General features: G+C 49.0%; 1 protein-coding gene across 2 annotated transcripts in view; it reads right to left on the bottom strand.

Annotated features, from left to right (window-relative positions):
- Window positions 1–7,072, bottom strand: part of STARD8 (StAR related lipid transfer domain containing 8) — a 71,231-nt gene extending 64,159 nt beyond the window's left edge. For both annotated transcript variants that reach the window (XM_068533181.1, XM_068533182.1), the window contains exon 1: window positions 6,838–7,072. In XM_068533181.1, coding sequence (XP_068389282.1) covers window positions 6,838–6,882 — 45 coding nt within the window. In that variant the 5' untranslated portion in view covers window positions 6,883–7,072. The remainder of the gene's footprint in view (window positions 1–6,837) is intronic.
- Between the last annotated feature and the right edge of the window lie 8,931 nt (window positions 7,073–16,003).

Below are 16,003 nucleotides of genomic sequence, written 5' to 3'. Positions count from 1 at the left end.
GAATGCTGATCTGTATATCATTTTATAACTCACCCTGTGACAGATAGCCTGCTGCCTTGGGCTCTTTTTGCCTTGATTCCTTCCTGCCAGTCCTGGTGGGGTGTCCTTTACTCCTTCCCCACTCCCCACTCCTCACCTGGCCTGCAAGGCCACTCCAGGCCTGGCTCCTTGCCTTTGGGCCCCTTTCCCCCCAGCCTTCTCCAGCCTCGTGCCCTACTGCCCTCCCCTCCTCCACAGCAGGCGGAGAGCCCGGCCAGAGAGAGGAGAGAGAGTGCAGCTGCAACCCCCAGGGGTTCTCTGGATAATCTCAGGAATGTCACATCCCAAAGACTTAACTTTCCCACCAGCCAACAGGGACCCTCCTTCCTGCCCAGAGCTTGGGAGTCCTTCTAGGAGAGGGGCCTTAGATGGGGTGAGTGCAGGAAGGGACTGGAGAGAGGAGACGCCAACGATTCCAGGGTGGAATGGGGCCTCTCTTCCAGACTCTGAACTAGTTTGGCCCAGGGTGGGAGTAGGGGTGGCGTAGGAGGAGTGAGGGGAATGGCTTAAACAACTCACTTTCAAAGCCTCAGGGTAGTAACATCAGTGTTTCCTACTGTCTTTATCTCCACAGGATGTCCCCAAATCTAGGCTCTCCTCAGGCAGGTAGAATTTCTCCCTATTCTATGGATGAGGAAACTGAGGGCCCAAGCTATGAGCCCAGGATCACCTAGAGCAACCTATAGACTATCTTCAAATTTAACTCAGCTTTTCTGAGTACCTACTATGCAGCAGGCACTTTCACATATGTCACCCTTGCAACCAGTTTTGAAGTGGAGACTATTATCCCCATGTTGTAGATGAGGAAACTGAGACTCAGAGAGGGAAAGAAGAGGCCGAAGCTGGGCTTGTGGGTCAGCATTCCATTTCCGGCAGCTACTACATTGTATCATTATACCACATTCTTCTCTCAACTCTCAGGGGGACCCAAGCCAGAGTAGCTGGAAAGGCCAGGGAATGTCCTCAACCCATGCTCATTTCCAGGGCCTCAAGCCCTATTCCCCAAATGCAGAGCTTCCTTTCCTCTGTCCCTTGGCAGCTGCAGCCTTGGAGCTGCTGGTCTAGCTGGACTCCAAGGTCCCTAGCGGCAGCGGCAGCTCAGGGGTGGGCCAAAGGGATGCAGTCAAGGAGCTCCACTCCCCAACCCCACTGTGAAACCTCTGACCCCACATCCCAGCACAGGCTGCCTGAGCCGCTGCTCCCTGTTATTTTTACTAGTGATTTGGAAATGCAGGCCAGGCCTCCAGCTCTCCTCCAGCCCTAGGAGCTGCTGGGAGGACCAGCCCCCAGGGCAGGTTCATTTCTCTGAACCTGGGCTCAGCTCCACTCCCCAGGGACCTTGGGTAGAAATCACTGACATTTGGGAGCAGTTCTTTTTTTCACTTGGCTTAAAGGTTCAGAGAAGAAACGCACAACCTAAAAGTTGAGAATTACGTTTTATTTGGCAGTCTTTCTGAGGACTTCAAGCCTGGAAGACAGCCTGGAAGACAGTTCTGAAGGACTGTTCTGAAGAGGTAAGGGAGGACCCTGGATATATGGGGGTTTTGCCACAAAAACCAGGTAGTTGGAACATCAAAGGATTACCGTTAATTAAAGAAAACCAGACATCTCAAGTTAATGCATTTAGCACTTTTCTATGTATGGGAAGATGCAAGAGTCTTGCTTTTTTTTTTTTTTCAGTCAACAATATTAAATATAATGGGAGTACCGGAGCTGGAAGGACTTTCAGAGATAAATCAATCTAACCCCCTCATTTCATAGGTGGAAGAGACTGAGGCAGAGATTACATAAACATAGTGGATAGAACATGGGTTGTGGACTTCGATTTCCTGCGTTTAAAATCCCAAGTTTATCACATAATAGCTGTGTGACCTTGGATAAGTTTCCTAAAAGTTCTGTGTTTCAGTAAAATGAGGATGATGAGAATAATAGCACTCACCTTGCAGAGTGATTGTGATGGTGAAATGAGTTAATACATGTCAAGGGCTTGGAACAGTGTCTACCACATACTATGTGCTCTATAAATGTAGCTAATATCAGTTCTAACTTTCTATAGGGCTTTGGGCAGGGAAAAAAAAAACCCTGGCCCTGCCAATCTGCAGGCTTTTCCACTTCTTCTGCCTCCACCAGCCATATCATCAGGCCTGTCCTCTACCCCCGGCAGCCCCCACTCATACTCCTTTTGGTACCAAAGAAGCTGAAGGCAAAGTAAGAATTTGTGTCCAACACATGAGCCAGAGTCAAAGCCTTGCTTCCTACTCCCCATCTTGCCTTGCCAGTGCCCATTGCCACCTCTCCCACTCCCCAGAACAAATATTGTCCAATCTCAGATGGCTCTTGAGCAAACCTCACCAATTGTGCTGAGATGAGGCAACTGGAGGAGAGGGGGCAAGGATTAGGAGTCAAGATCAGGCAAATTCTGGAGGTCCCCACCCCCATCCCCAGGCTGGGCCCACTTTCAAGATTGTTCCAGCTGTGCTGTCGCAGGAAGTACCCTGCTCTCCAGTTTAGCCATCCTTTTGCCTTGAGGGCTAGGCGGTTTTGTGCACACAGGAGGGGGTGCTTGAGAGTGTGCCCTTGGGTGAACTCAGGAGAGCCCTTGTGCACATCTGCAGTCACATGCCTGGCTGTGTGAGCACATGACTGGGGAAAAGCATGGTGTCGCTTGTTGGACCATAACTGGGTGGCCAACCTTGACAAAGCTTCCTAGTTTACAAGGGAATTTTCTATCTGTGATTTGCTTTGTCTCCCATAGAAGCAGTTAGGTGAGACAGGGTTATTACCACATGCCTTTATGTGCATGTGTGTGGCATGTCCCGCTGGTATTGCTGTTATATTCTACCAGAGACGAGCTGTGTTTGGATTTTGCCACAGAGCAGTAGGGAGACTACAGTCTACTACACAGACCGTGTGTGGATCCAGCTATGTCCTGACACCATGTGTGACCTTGGGCACATCTCTTCCCCTCTTTGAGCCTCAGTTTCCTCATCGGTAGTTTGGAGGGAGGAAGAGGGATGGAGGAACAGATGACCTCTGTGGACCTTGCCATCTCTGATATTGTGTGACTGTCTACCTCTGTTATAAGGGGAAAGAACTGAGGGCCAGCAGGGAGTATTGTCCCTCTCAAAGTCACCTAGAGGTCATGGCTGAGATGGAGCTCCAGCTGGATTCCCTACCTGTCAGGCCAGTACCCTCCAGGACTTGATATGCCCACCTGATACAAAGAGAGTAATATGAGAGAGTATCCATGCTCTAGGCACTCGTTATGTGCATCACACCATGCTAGTTGCTGGAATGGGGCAAAAGGACACATCAGAGAAATGGTCCCGTGTGTACGCGTGTGAGTGTGAGGCTGGGGGGACTCGCATGCATACATGGTGCTCTGCTGAGAAGTCATGGATACCTTCTCAACCCTCATTGGTGTCCAGGGAAGATACATCAGACACGTACGGAACTATTTACACTGGGTTCATCTCACATCCAAACGCCTTGCCCCTTGGCCACCCCTAACCCCAGTGCAGCTCAAAGCAGTTCTGGGCCTCGGCCTGACCTCTTGCCACCTTCCCAGTATCACTGAGGTGTCACCCTTCAGCTCCCAAACAGGTTGTTTCTGGTCCTAGAGTCAGACAGAGCCAGAGGAGAGGGCTGAAGGGGAGTTGTGGCAAAGGAGCAGGCAAGACCTGAGACCTTAACCCTGGAGTTGCCAAACGTGGAATAACCTTGTTCTTTGCTTTGATGCCCCCGGTGTACAGTTCTGAAATCTGTTTCCAACAAGTCATGCGTGTTGACCACCTATCCCACGCCAGGCACTTTAAAGACACAACCTCCCCGAATTCTCATAGCATCTCTGTGAGGCAGGCCCCGAATAGTGTCATTTTGCAGACAAGGAAGCTGAGGCTCAGAGAGGACTTGCTCAAAAGCTAGTAGTACGTGTGCTTGTGTGTATGGGGTGGGGGGCTGGGATTCTAAGTTTCTCTGCTTCCTCCCTCCTCAAACCTCCTCAGCTGATGGAGAGCTCCATGTGGTGCAGGATGCTGGGGGCTTGGTTTCCCTATTAGGACCACAAGAAGGTCGAATGAGACGTCTGAGATGGCCCTTTCAGCTATAGCAGGCTCGGCCACAGCCATGCCCCTCTCTGCAGGCAGCTCTTGCATTTGCCACAGCTCCCCTCTCGCACAGCCACGCAATTGCTCGGGAGGGGAGCCGGCTCAGAGAGGGAGGGTGGCTCAGAGCAGCCCATGCCCCTGAGGCCTCAAAGCAGCAGCGTTGGAAAAAGAGACACAAAACTCAAGGTGTGCGTTGGTCTGGCAGGTTGCCTCTTACCCCTGAGATCTAACCATGTGTTGATTCGCATCTGCCACGACACTGTGTGTGCACACGTGCCTTTCCACTGTGTGCATGCTTCTGTATGCCACCATAATTTTGTGTGTGCCTGCAAGCTCGTGCATGGGAGGGTATGTATTTGTGTGCGTGCGTGCCTGCCTCTGTATGTGCATGTGGGCACGTATGTGAGTCTACATGCTTGTGGATATGTAATATCTGTGTGTGCATATGTGATTGTGTGTGTGTTTGTCTCTACGTGCATATGTGTGTGTGCACACGCTTGAATGGCGTGTCTATGCATATGTGCGTGTAGCTGAGAGTGTGCAGAAACGCATGTGTAGGCTCCATCTTTGCGGACATGCACATGGGTGAATGTGTGCATGTGCGCTAGTGTCTGGGACCTGGGATAGAGGGCCCTGACTTTCTCTTGGGGCTGTCCGACCCCAACAATTTCTAAGAGGCTGACATGGGTTGGGAGCATTTGCTGGGAGTCTGACAGATTGGAGTAATGAGCGCAAAGGGATTTAAATCCATGCCAAGCACCCAGAATGGTTCTCCAGAGGGTGGACAGTGGTGCCAGTCTGGCATCCAACCTCACGGGTACTTTCGCTTCCCGCTTGTCCTGTTCTTATCATTAGACCCATCCCCCATCATCCCCTCCCCACCCATCCCCACTGCCATCGCAGCCACCTTCCTGGCCTTCGCATCACTACTTGGGCCCCTTCACACCATTTCCGTCCAAGGCTGCTGGAGTGCTTTTCTTAAAACTGTCCACTTAATTATATCCTTACTTTACTGAAATCCCCCCATCCCCTAAAACAGCAGTCCCCAGACTTTGGAATTTCATGAACGAGGAAGAGAATTTTTAAATAAATGAGGAGGGGAACAGTCAGAGTGTTGCAAACTTTTTTATTTTGCTGAGGACAGGTATCCTAAAAATCTCAACTCCTATTTCATGAAAGAAAGATCATTTGAACCCCATCCCTGTAAGAAGGTCATAATAATCTCTAAATAAAGAAGAGTCCTTTGAGTTGAATTAATTTAGCTTTCTGAAAACTGCACTGCATCAGCCCCACTCTTCTCCTGTTTTACTGCAGATGAGTGAAAAGCTCATTTGGGACCCTCACTAGGTGAGGACCATGAACCCACAGATCAATTCCAAACTCTATGGGAGGCAGCCCCTGGTCCCCTCTCTCTAGCTCCTCTCCTCTCGAACCCACCCCGCACTTAAGGCACATGATGAAACCAGCCCCTCCCCCAACCCAGAACTTGACTGCCTCCAGACTCTTGCTTATGAAGTTCCCTCTGCCAGGCATGCCTGGAATGCCCTTCCCCCCTTTTTGGACTGACAAACTTTTCTCTTCCTTCAAGCTTCAAGCTCAGCCCAGATGTGACCTCCTGTGAAACCTTTCCAAGTCCCTCCAAGGATCCCAGCTTGACTTTCATCCTGTCTTCTATACAGTCAGGCTAGGTGTTTAAAAGTCTCCCTACTGAGTTCAGCTGTGGGAAGCCATATACTGTCAAGAAGAGTATGGACTTACTTAGGAGTTCAGATCCCAACTCTGCCAATCATATCTGAGTGACCTTGCAAATATTTCTTAATCATTCACAGTGTCCATTCCCCGTCTATAGAAGCAGGAAAACAATGGCTTGTGGTGAAAATCACCACCACAGTTTACGAGCTGAAAGTGCCTATGTCTGATACATACCAGATACTAAATAAATATCAGCTCTCTGGTTTTTTAGAGCAGAAATCATGCCCTCCACATCCTTATGGGCGCTGCTGTGCTCGTATGTTCCCCGTGTCCAGGATATAGCAGGCACTCAACAGACGTTTATTGGCCGACTAACCGCCTACCATAGTGTCTGGCATATGGTAGGTGCCTGATAAAGATTTGTCACTTTTCTTACCTCCTTTCTGAGGACAGAAGCCATGTCCCTTTTGTTTTTTTGTGTAAATCCTATGGTGCCTAGCACAGAGTAGGTACTTAATATATGTTGAAGGAAATTAGTAACAATAATCATAATAATAGTTACCATTACTCATGTGGTATGGATGCCACATGCCACGCATTACGCTAGGAACTTTACACATGTTATCTCTTATATTTGAATACATTTAATATGTAAACAATAACACCAACCTCACCACCCTATAAGGTTGGTGTCGCTATTGTCTCTATTTTAAAGCTGAGGAAACCGAGGCTCAGAGAGGTTAAGAATCTTGCCTTTGTGACAAGGCCAGGGAAGCAACAGAGGTAGGTTTTAGAAGAAGAGCCAGCTAGCCGACTTATTTTCGTAGGAAAGCAGCAGAAGATCACAGAGCTGGTGACAAAGGCAAGACTTGAACCCAAGCCTTTCTAGCTCCAAGGTAGTCTCAGAAGCCCATCTGCCTTCCGGCCAGCACACAGTGGTCCCCAGCTGCCTCCTTCAAACCAGAGCAGTGGGCTGGGCCGGGTCTGCGTAGCCTCTTACCTTCACTTTCCTGAAGCAAGCCCAAAACACGTCCAACAGAGGCATGGTGGGGTGAGGGGAGCTCTCCGGGCCCAGCAGAGCTCTGCTGGGCACAGGCCTCTCCCTCTCTGGGGACCAGGCTACCCGGGACCAGGGGCTCGGCAAGAGCCAGCCCTAGCCCTGCGCTCCATCAGCCAGCTCAGCTCGGAGAGGGAGGAGGCGGAGAGCAGCGGCCTGAGCTCAGCTCGCCTGCACTCCAGGCGCCTCCTGGAGGGCCCGAGGGAGGGAGGAAGAGAGGCTGAGGAGGAGGGACCAGGAGGCGGGTCACTGATTCAAACTCGGCACCGTTAACCAGTTGGCTGGGACTGGACAGCAACGCCAGTTGAAATTCCCCAAACATTACAGTTCCTAAGCTTGGAGCGTCCAGCCCACTGTGGCTCACCCGCCGGTCCCACCACCTGCACGCTGCCTCCTGCGAATGACACACCAGCCCTTCCTGGGGGCCTCTGGGTAGAACCCAGACTGCACAGGGGCACTGGAAAGAGTGTCAAGGAAAAGGACCCAGGGAGGAGAGCCCTCAACCTGGGCAGGACCCAGGCTGGTGTGGAGACAGTCATAGAAGTGGAAAGTCTGTGGCCTTAGGAAACCTTCTCTGACAGGAGGCTCTGGGCCCTGGATCCCAGGGTCATTCTCCCACCCTGCTCTAACGTCATGAATCATGAGTCACTCTGGCACTTTGGGGAGGCCCCTTCCTTTCTGGACCTCCGTTTTCCCAGCTGTACAATGAGAGGCAGGCCCGCAGGTTGCTAAGTGTCAAGTTTGTTGTATGGCTCCTGTTTGGAGTTAGGTACAGGGCAGGTCTGGAAGAAAATCCCTTCTGGACAGTTACTGCTCCTCTCAGAACTACTGTGCTGCCCCTGGGCATCCATAGGAAGTCAGGGAATGCCCCAAAGAGGATCCCAGCGCTCAAAGGTCATTTCCTCCATCTCCCTGCCTCAGGGCAACACAGCTCTCTCCCAGATCAGATAGCCTGGCTCTATGTCCTTTTCTGAACATCTTCTAAGGCGATGATGTCTTCCCTTCTTTATCTACTCCCATGCTCAGAACTCTCCATATCCAGTTTAGCCTGGAATCTGATCTTAAACCCTCTGGATGCACTGAAGTCAGCTCTTTCAGTGGAAACAGAGTTAGCACCAGGCCCTTCTAGAGGCTTTCTGGGCAGGAAGCCATTAAGAAGCAGTGATTCCCCCCTGCCCCCAAGCCTCAGCAGGCAGGGTGCCATGGCTGGCGGCCAGAAGGCTCTCAGGGACCCCATGGCAAAGGGCCAGGCTTGGGTCTCTTGGGGCACATGTCATCACAAGTCCCAGAATAACTTACTCCCTCTGGCCTCGCTTCCCTTTCTAAGACTCTAGCTGGTCAGGCAAAGGGCCAAATCCTGGGGCCCTAGAAGATCTTAAGCCTGCTTTGAGCTGAGCTCTGCCTATGTTTGAGGACTTTCCTCATCTGTGGTTTGGTCCAAAGGTTTGTCTTGAGGGTCCGTAAGGATCCCTCCACCTCTGCTTACAACTGACTCTGTGGCCCTGTTTCCTCATGTGTACCCTGGGGAGGTTGTGATAACGAATCTCTCACCTTCTCTCTAGCCCCTGGGCCGTCTCAGATGTTTGTTCTTTTGGGCCCTGTCAGAATGATAGTCAGTCAGAGGCAAGGCCTCAGGGATGGTTGGGAAATGGGATGGACACTAGGGTTCTGTGTGTCACAGGACCATTAAGGGAAGCAGCCAGAGACTGAGGCAGGCCTGAATGTGATCTCCAGAAAAGACATTAGATGCCCCTTGGAGAAGTGAAATTCCTGCTGATATATATGGAATCTAAGGAGAAAAAAAAAAAAAAAAAAAAAGGTCATGAAGAACCTAGTGGCAAGATGGGAATAAAGACACAGACCTACTAGAGAATGGACTTGAGGATATGGGGAGGGGGAGGGGTGAGACGTGACAGGGTGAGAGAGTGGCATGGACATATATACACTACCAAATGTAAAATAGATAGCTAGTGGGAAGCAGCCGCATAGCACAGGGAGAGCAGCTCGGTGCTTTGTGACCACCTAGAAGGGTGGGATGGGGAGGGTGGGAGGGAGGGAGACGCAAGAGGGAAGAGATATGGGGACATATGTATATGTATAACTGATTCACTTTGTTATAAAGCAGAAACTAACACACCACTGTAAAGCAATTCTACTCCAGTAAAGATGTTAAAAAAAAAAAAAAAAAGAAAGTCCGGTCTCCCAGTCACCAGGGCCTCGGGTGGGAAATACAGACTTCCCAGCTCAGGAACGCAGTGTCCCTGCCCACTGCCACAGTGGCTCTGCCCATAAGTAGGTCAGCTCGGCACCTCCTAGCTCCTGTGGCCCCTACCCCAGCCAGCTTGATAGGCTGAGAGTCAGAGGCAGGGCAGGGGACATGAAATTCCCCAAGGACCAAGCTCTGCTACATTTCCTAGCCAGGCCCAGCAGACCTCACCTTGGGCCAACACACTCCACCTCTCTGGAGAGGCCTTGGGTTTCATTTCTAAGTGTGATGGCCGCTCAAGGCCACCACTGGCTTGGCAGGGCCTCGCAGGAAATAGTAGCAACCAAGGGCTGAATCCCATGAGCATCTGATTATCAGCAGGGTTGTTGGTCATTATCAGCCCAGCACATGAGCAATTTCCTACATGAAGTAGTGGCTCCAAATGCTCTGACAAAAGGGCTGCTGTCTTGGCCCTCACAGGTCAGAGAGAACCTGGCAGGGCTAAGCACAGGGTGGGAAATTTGGCCAGCAAGAGAGGGGAGGGAAAGGGAGAAGGAGTCACAGATGGGGGTAAGGGGACTGAGAAACAGGGCAGGAGAAAGAAGAAAAGTGGCTTGGAACAAGTTGTGGGCCAATGACACAGCGGAGACCTCCTAGGGCTCCAGGATGGCCCATGGACATGACTCAGGGAGACCCTGTGTTAGTGGCAGTGAATGCTTTAGAACTTCTTTGCCAGGCTTGGTGGGTGAATGAAATTCTTTGTCATGGGATAATGGCTTCAGCAAACCTGGATGCCCTGAGAGATGGTAGGACCTAGGCAGGCACTACAGGGTAAGCCTTGCTACACTTGCAGGAAGGCAGGCAGAACGGGCTCTCTGGGGAGCTGAGGCGACAACCAGGAGTGGGGACTTTCAGGGGGGCAGTGGAGGTCTTCAGTCTCATACAGTGTCTTGGGGGAGAGCATGGCAACTGACAAGGAGTCCACGGGCAGGTAATGCGAAGTATTCTAGGGGGCGACTAAAGATGTGGCAGCTGGAGTGGGGGGTCTGTCTGCAGTGGCAGGATTCCAGCAGGGGAAAAAGGGCCAGACTCTAGTCTGTGAGGGGACCAGTAAAGGCAAAGCAGGGCTCAGCTCTCAGGTCACCAAGGATGGAACCAGGGATCAAAGTGGGGACTTGGTCACTGTTACTAGTCAGAGCCCTGTGACTTGGACCAGGATGCAGGGCCAGGGCCAGGCCACAGCAAGGCTCTGATGTTGACCCCAGCAGGTGCGCCTGGGGCTGCCCAGTGCCTGGATGAATGCCAGAGATGGGGCTCGGCCTACAGCTGGGATCAAAAGGTCTCAGCTATGCAGGAAGGAGATCAGTAGTGGCCGGGTCCTGGGCAACATTAGATAATAGACCCCACAGCACCAAGTCTAGCCCAGAAGTGTCTGTCTCCTTGAGCTTGACATCACTCAGCTTGTGCAGCTTGACCCAGAGTCTGCCACAGTGGCCAAAAGGTCTCCCAAGAGTCCCAGGCTCAGGGAAAGCAAGCCTTGAGCTAAGAAGCTGTGGTCTTCTTGGTAATTTGGTGAACTCTGAGACCTTGGACAAGCCACTGCTGGGCCTCTGGGCCTTCATTTCCCCATCTACCATGCATCCTTAGGGCTGGAGGAAGAAAAATACATGGAAGGAGAAGAAACCAAAATAAGAGTAATAATAATGATGAGGAGGATGATGAAATAAAATAAATAACAATAGAAAAATAAGAAGAAAGTATCATGACAAGTTCTAACAAAATAACCACAATCATAGCTAACAATGCATTAAGCACTTACTTAGTGCCAGACACCCCTCCAAATGCTTTTCATGGATTGCTTCATTAACCCTCACAGAACTCCTGAGTGGTAGGTAGAAATGAGGAAACAGAGGCAGTTCAGTGATGTTTGCCTGAGGCCATATGGTTGGCAAATCCTGGCAGGTTGGCACCTGAACCTGCATAAGTAACTCTTATGCTCAGCGGTCTCCCACAAGGAGGCTCATGGGGAGAATAAAAAAAAACAGAAACAAAAACCCAGCTCCTCCCTCTAGCCCAGCAGCAGTTAGTAGGTGTGTCTCCACCAGTGGGTATGGCTTGGTTGTCATCCATGTTTATTTGTCAACAATAAACAAGTAAACATGTAATAAAAATAAAATGCCAGGTAGTGAGAGGGGCTATAAAAATACAACAGGGGAAGAAGATGAAAAATGATAGGGCTGGGAGGGCGGAGAGGTGGTTGCTTTCACTAGGGCGGTCAGGAAAGCAGGGGGAGACGTGGGGATAATGGCCCCTTTAAATAAGGGCTGTTGTTGAGGCTCAAAATATAAAGTGGTTAATGACTGTGGAAGCACTTTGGAAATTGTAAAACTGCCCAAAGGGGAGGAGTGGTTCCTACTTATCCTTAGTGCCAGGAGGGTCTGTTCTTTGCCTTTTACTTTTTGTCTTAACAGAGACTCCTTTCTTTCTCCCAGCTCCTGTCTCAGGAATGTTTCCCTTCCCCTTGCCAGTCCTGTGATGGTTCCTTCCCAGATGCCTCCGAAGGTCTCTTTTCTAAGAAGGACGCTTCCCAAGGAAGGAGGCAGAGCAGATAGCAGGGACCTGGGGTGTGCTGCCCGTGCGCCGGGGAAGTGGCACTCCAGAGCTTCCATCTGGCAGGGTCAGAGAGTCAGGGTGGGAGCAGGGAGGACAGCGGGGGAAGGACCCTCCCTAGATAGCCAGCGTGACTCCCGGGAGTAGAGTAGAAGAGCTTGAAGGCCGGTATGCGGTGGGCTTGTCCTTCCCACGGGCAATGGGAGTCCCCTCGCTAGCCATTAGGAACAGAAGCTCAAGTTTGCCTGTCTTTCCTCTCCCTGCTCCCATCACCCTGGGCTCTGGGCTCATGAACAGTAGTACTGACCCCTGGTGGCAAGGCCAAGCAATGGGTAGAGAGACTAATTTTCTCCTAAGTTCCTGGAACTCACTAGCAGTGAGCTCCTCAGCTTACAGATGGGGGTGAATCTGTACCCCATTCAGAACGTCAGGCAGTCAGCAATTTTTTGAGCATCAGCCACCGTGGGTTTACCCAAGATGAATAAGACACAATCCTGCCCTCAAAGAGCTTGCAATCTAGTCTCAGGGACAGAACAGACATTTCTATTGGAAGGGAAGGAGCCCTAGGCTGAGAGGCGATACACGTACCTTGCAGTCCTAGCGCAGTCCCAAGAAGCTGAGTAATCTTGGGCAAACCTCTGCATCACTCCATGCCTTGGCTTCCACTTCTGAAAATCTGGATGACAATCTGTCTTGCTAGGATTATTTTTAAGATTAAATGATAGGATGGATGTCAAAGTACTGGGGATCTCTAAAGTGCCATGCAAACTGAAGGGGGTATTTATCCTGGTCTGAACAGCTAAGCTGGCTGTAGCTGAGGTTAACTGAGACAAGGAGAGTGGTGTGCTTTTCAACTCATTTACACTTTTTAAAAAAATTAAAATGGAATTCTTTATGAAAGCAGCTTGGCTTTCACAGCAACCTCTACTAAGTTAAACATTTAAATCAAATGCACAACTCACACATGGTTTTTAAATACACAAACAGATACAATTCTGTACTTTTCTCACTGGTCTTCAGCTGTTCTTAATCATGAGGATTAAAGTTACTGCATGTGAAACGTTCTTTGTAAATTGGAAAATGTGATGGAAATGTGCTATTACTATCAAGTGTAGGCTCTGTTACATCTCCTAGACTCCTCTAATTTGAAATTAGGCATTCCAGTAGGGCTTAATTGTCTGGCAGCTCAGGTCATTTTGGCATCAAAGGTGAGCGCATCTTGTCATAGTGTTAGGATGGGATGGGTTCCTTGGACCCCAAGCTGCTACCAAGCTGCAGTTGATTGGGTCATAGTGGGGAGGGGGACTGACTGCTTCCCCACAGATAGAGAGGCCCTCAGGAGGAGAAGGATTTTGATCTGGTAGCATAAAGAATATAAAAGACCTTCAATTCCCTCCTTGGCATTTGGAGTATAAAGACCAAAGAGTACAGGACCATCAGGCTTTAGAGACAACACACAGCTTCCTGTGTCCATGTCTGTGCGCAGACTTGTCTCTGTTGGGAAAGGACTGGGGAGAAGTGGAAGGAGACAGGTGAAATCTCAGGAGCTCCAAGGCTTCAGGAACTCCTCACTAATCTCTCCTGCTCAATTGTTCTCTCTGCTTGCAACTTCCCCACTTCTTCTGAGAAATTCTTCACCCTCCATTTTTTTAATGAAATCTGCCTAGTTCCAAATTAGAGGATTCTAGAGGGAAGTGTGACGGAGTCTACATTTGATAGTAATAACACATTTCTGTCATGTTTTCCAATTTACAAAGAACATTTCACACTCATTAACTTGTTTCGTCTTCACGATTAAGAATAGCTGAAGGCCAGTGAGAAAAGAATAGAATTGTATCTGTTCATTTAAAAATTGTGTGTGAGTTTTGCGTTCTTAGATACCTAGTACTACCACTGCCTCTCAAAACATACTTTCTGACCATAGCTTATCAATCCAGAGATGGGTCTAGGGATGGTTAGCTGACCTAAGCCTGGACCATCTAATTCTACCCTTTAACTTTTCTAACTGGAGCTTGGGAAAGGGATTCAATCACTCTCAGGTTATGTGAGGCACAGAGGCCATGTTATCATGTGAAGAGGGCCAGTCTTGTCTTCTGCAGGAGAGACTGAAGATGGCATGCAGAGAGAAGCTGATAAGTGAGATACAGCTAGATTCAGGTCCTGGCAGTGTTCAAGGGCTCTGATCCAGTGGTTCCTGAGGCCCAGCTGTATCCCTGTCTCTCGAGTTTGGTTGTTCAAGCCTACATTACACTTTTTTGGCCTAAAGTTACTTTGAATTGAATTGGTCAATTTCTAACAAAATTCTCTGTCCTTGGTTTTTCATCCTCAAATCTTTTATAGGCAGCACTGTCAAAGAGCCCTGAGAGAGAAACCAAGGCAACTCACTTTTTGGTCATTTTCTTATTTGACATGTTTGCTACATTTGACTATTGATTACTTCCTCTCTCTTGAAACACTCCTTATGTTGAAGACTCTTCGTTTTCCTTAATCTCTTCTTCTGTCTCTGGTTCAGCCCTTCCCCATCTCCTTCAGGGAGACATCTTGCTCTGCCTATTCCACAACCACTGCTTTTCCCTAAAGTTCTATCCTAGGTTCACTCTACTCTCCCTAGATGACCTCACTCATTTTCAAGACATCAACCACAATTTATGTGCTGATGACTCCCAACCTTTGTTTTCAGGCCAGATCTCTCCCTCAGCTTCAGACCCATGTATACAGTTGTCTGCTCAACACTTCTTCCTGAATGTGTCACAGGCACCTCAAATGCAACACATACAACATTGAACTCCTCATTTTGTACTTTCATTTATTCCTCACCTTAATGAATAGCACCCACGCACAAGAACCTGGGAATCCTCCAAGCTTCCTCTAATATCCAATCACCATGTTCCATTGTTCCATCAGTTCCACCTGCTCTCTCAGTTTTTCAGTTGTTTTCCTTTACTTAGTGTTAATGGTAAGGGAGTTATCTTTACCAAATTAGAATTAGAAATGGTCCCCAAAATGCCTCTTCTTACTGACAAAATTGTAACACTTTGTAATTAGCTATCTGAGTTATTATCATGATTGGTCTACCAAACATACTACACACAACTAATTCTAGAATCTTCTCAGCCTCTCAATCCCTACCATCCTTGGGCTGGATCAGGCCTCAGCCTCTACCTGGGGTGGGCAGAAGGGTTCAAAGTGCTCTGATATGGAAGAATATCAGGCCACCATGAGGGGGAGGGAAAGTGTCAGAAGATAGGGCTCTAGACCCCACTCCTGCATCAACAGTGCTGATCAATTAGTTGATTCCTTGATTTATATACTGGGATCCAGGAAAATTTCATGGAATAAAGGGTTCCTACTGCCCAAGAAAAGAGAGAGAGAGAAAGAAGAAAGGAAGGAAGGGAGGGAGAAGAAAGAAAAATGAAAACCATTGAACTAAATATTGTAACAGCTTCCTAACTGGTCTCTCCACCTCCAGTCTCTACCTTTCCAATCTGCTTTCCAATGTTGCTTATAAATTTTTGTTTATGCTATAATGTTTTTAAACATTTTTAAAGGATAAATACTACAGAGTATGGCCCAGCACCATTGACACTTTGGGCTGGATTCTTCTTTGCTGTGGAAGCTGTCCCATGCCTTGTAAGTTGTTTAGCAACATCTCTGCCTCTGTCTGTTAACTGCCAATAGCACTCTCCCAGCTGCAACAACTAAAAAAAAAAAACAAAAAAAAATCTGGAGACATTGGCAAATATCCCCTGGGGTGCAAAATCTCCACCTGTTGAGGACCACTGCTAAAGAGTAAAATGTGCATGTCCCCCTTCACCTCCTCCAATCTTACTCTCCTCCTCAGAGATGATTCTTAGTATCAGTTGATATCTGTCATTCCAGAACTTTTACATATGCAGTTGACCCTTGAACAACAGGGTTTGAACTGCACAAGTCCACTTATTCATAGATATTTTTCAATAGTAAATATTACAGTACTACATGATCCACAGTTGGTCGAATCATTGGAGCAGCACATATGGAGGAACCGTGTATACTGAAGAATCACAAATGTGGAGGACCAACTATAAATTATACTCAGAGTTTCAACTGCATGAGGGTCGGTGCCCCTAACCCCAGCTCCCACGTTGTTCAAACTGTTACCGAACCAATCTTGGGTCTGCTCGCCTGCACCCAGTAAAGCCAATCTACTGATACCAGGTTGTGGTGAAGGAAAGTGCAGCATTTATTGCTGGGCACCAAGCAAGGAGTCCAGGCAGCTAGTGCTCAAAAGACCTGAACTCTCCGATGGCCTTC

This window comes from Eschrichtius robustus, chromosome X (assembly GCF_028021215.1).
Source record: "Eschrichtius robustus isolate mEscRob2 chromosome X, mEscRob2.pri, whole genome shotgun sequence".
NCBI lineage: Eukaryota > Metazoa > Chordata > Mammalia > Artiodactyla > Eschrichtiidae > Eschrichtius > Eschrichtius robustus.
Note: the sequence above shows the minus strand (reverse complement) of the source record. Positions and strands in the feature narration are given on the sequence as shown.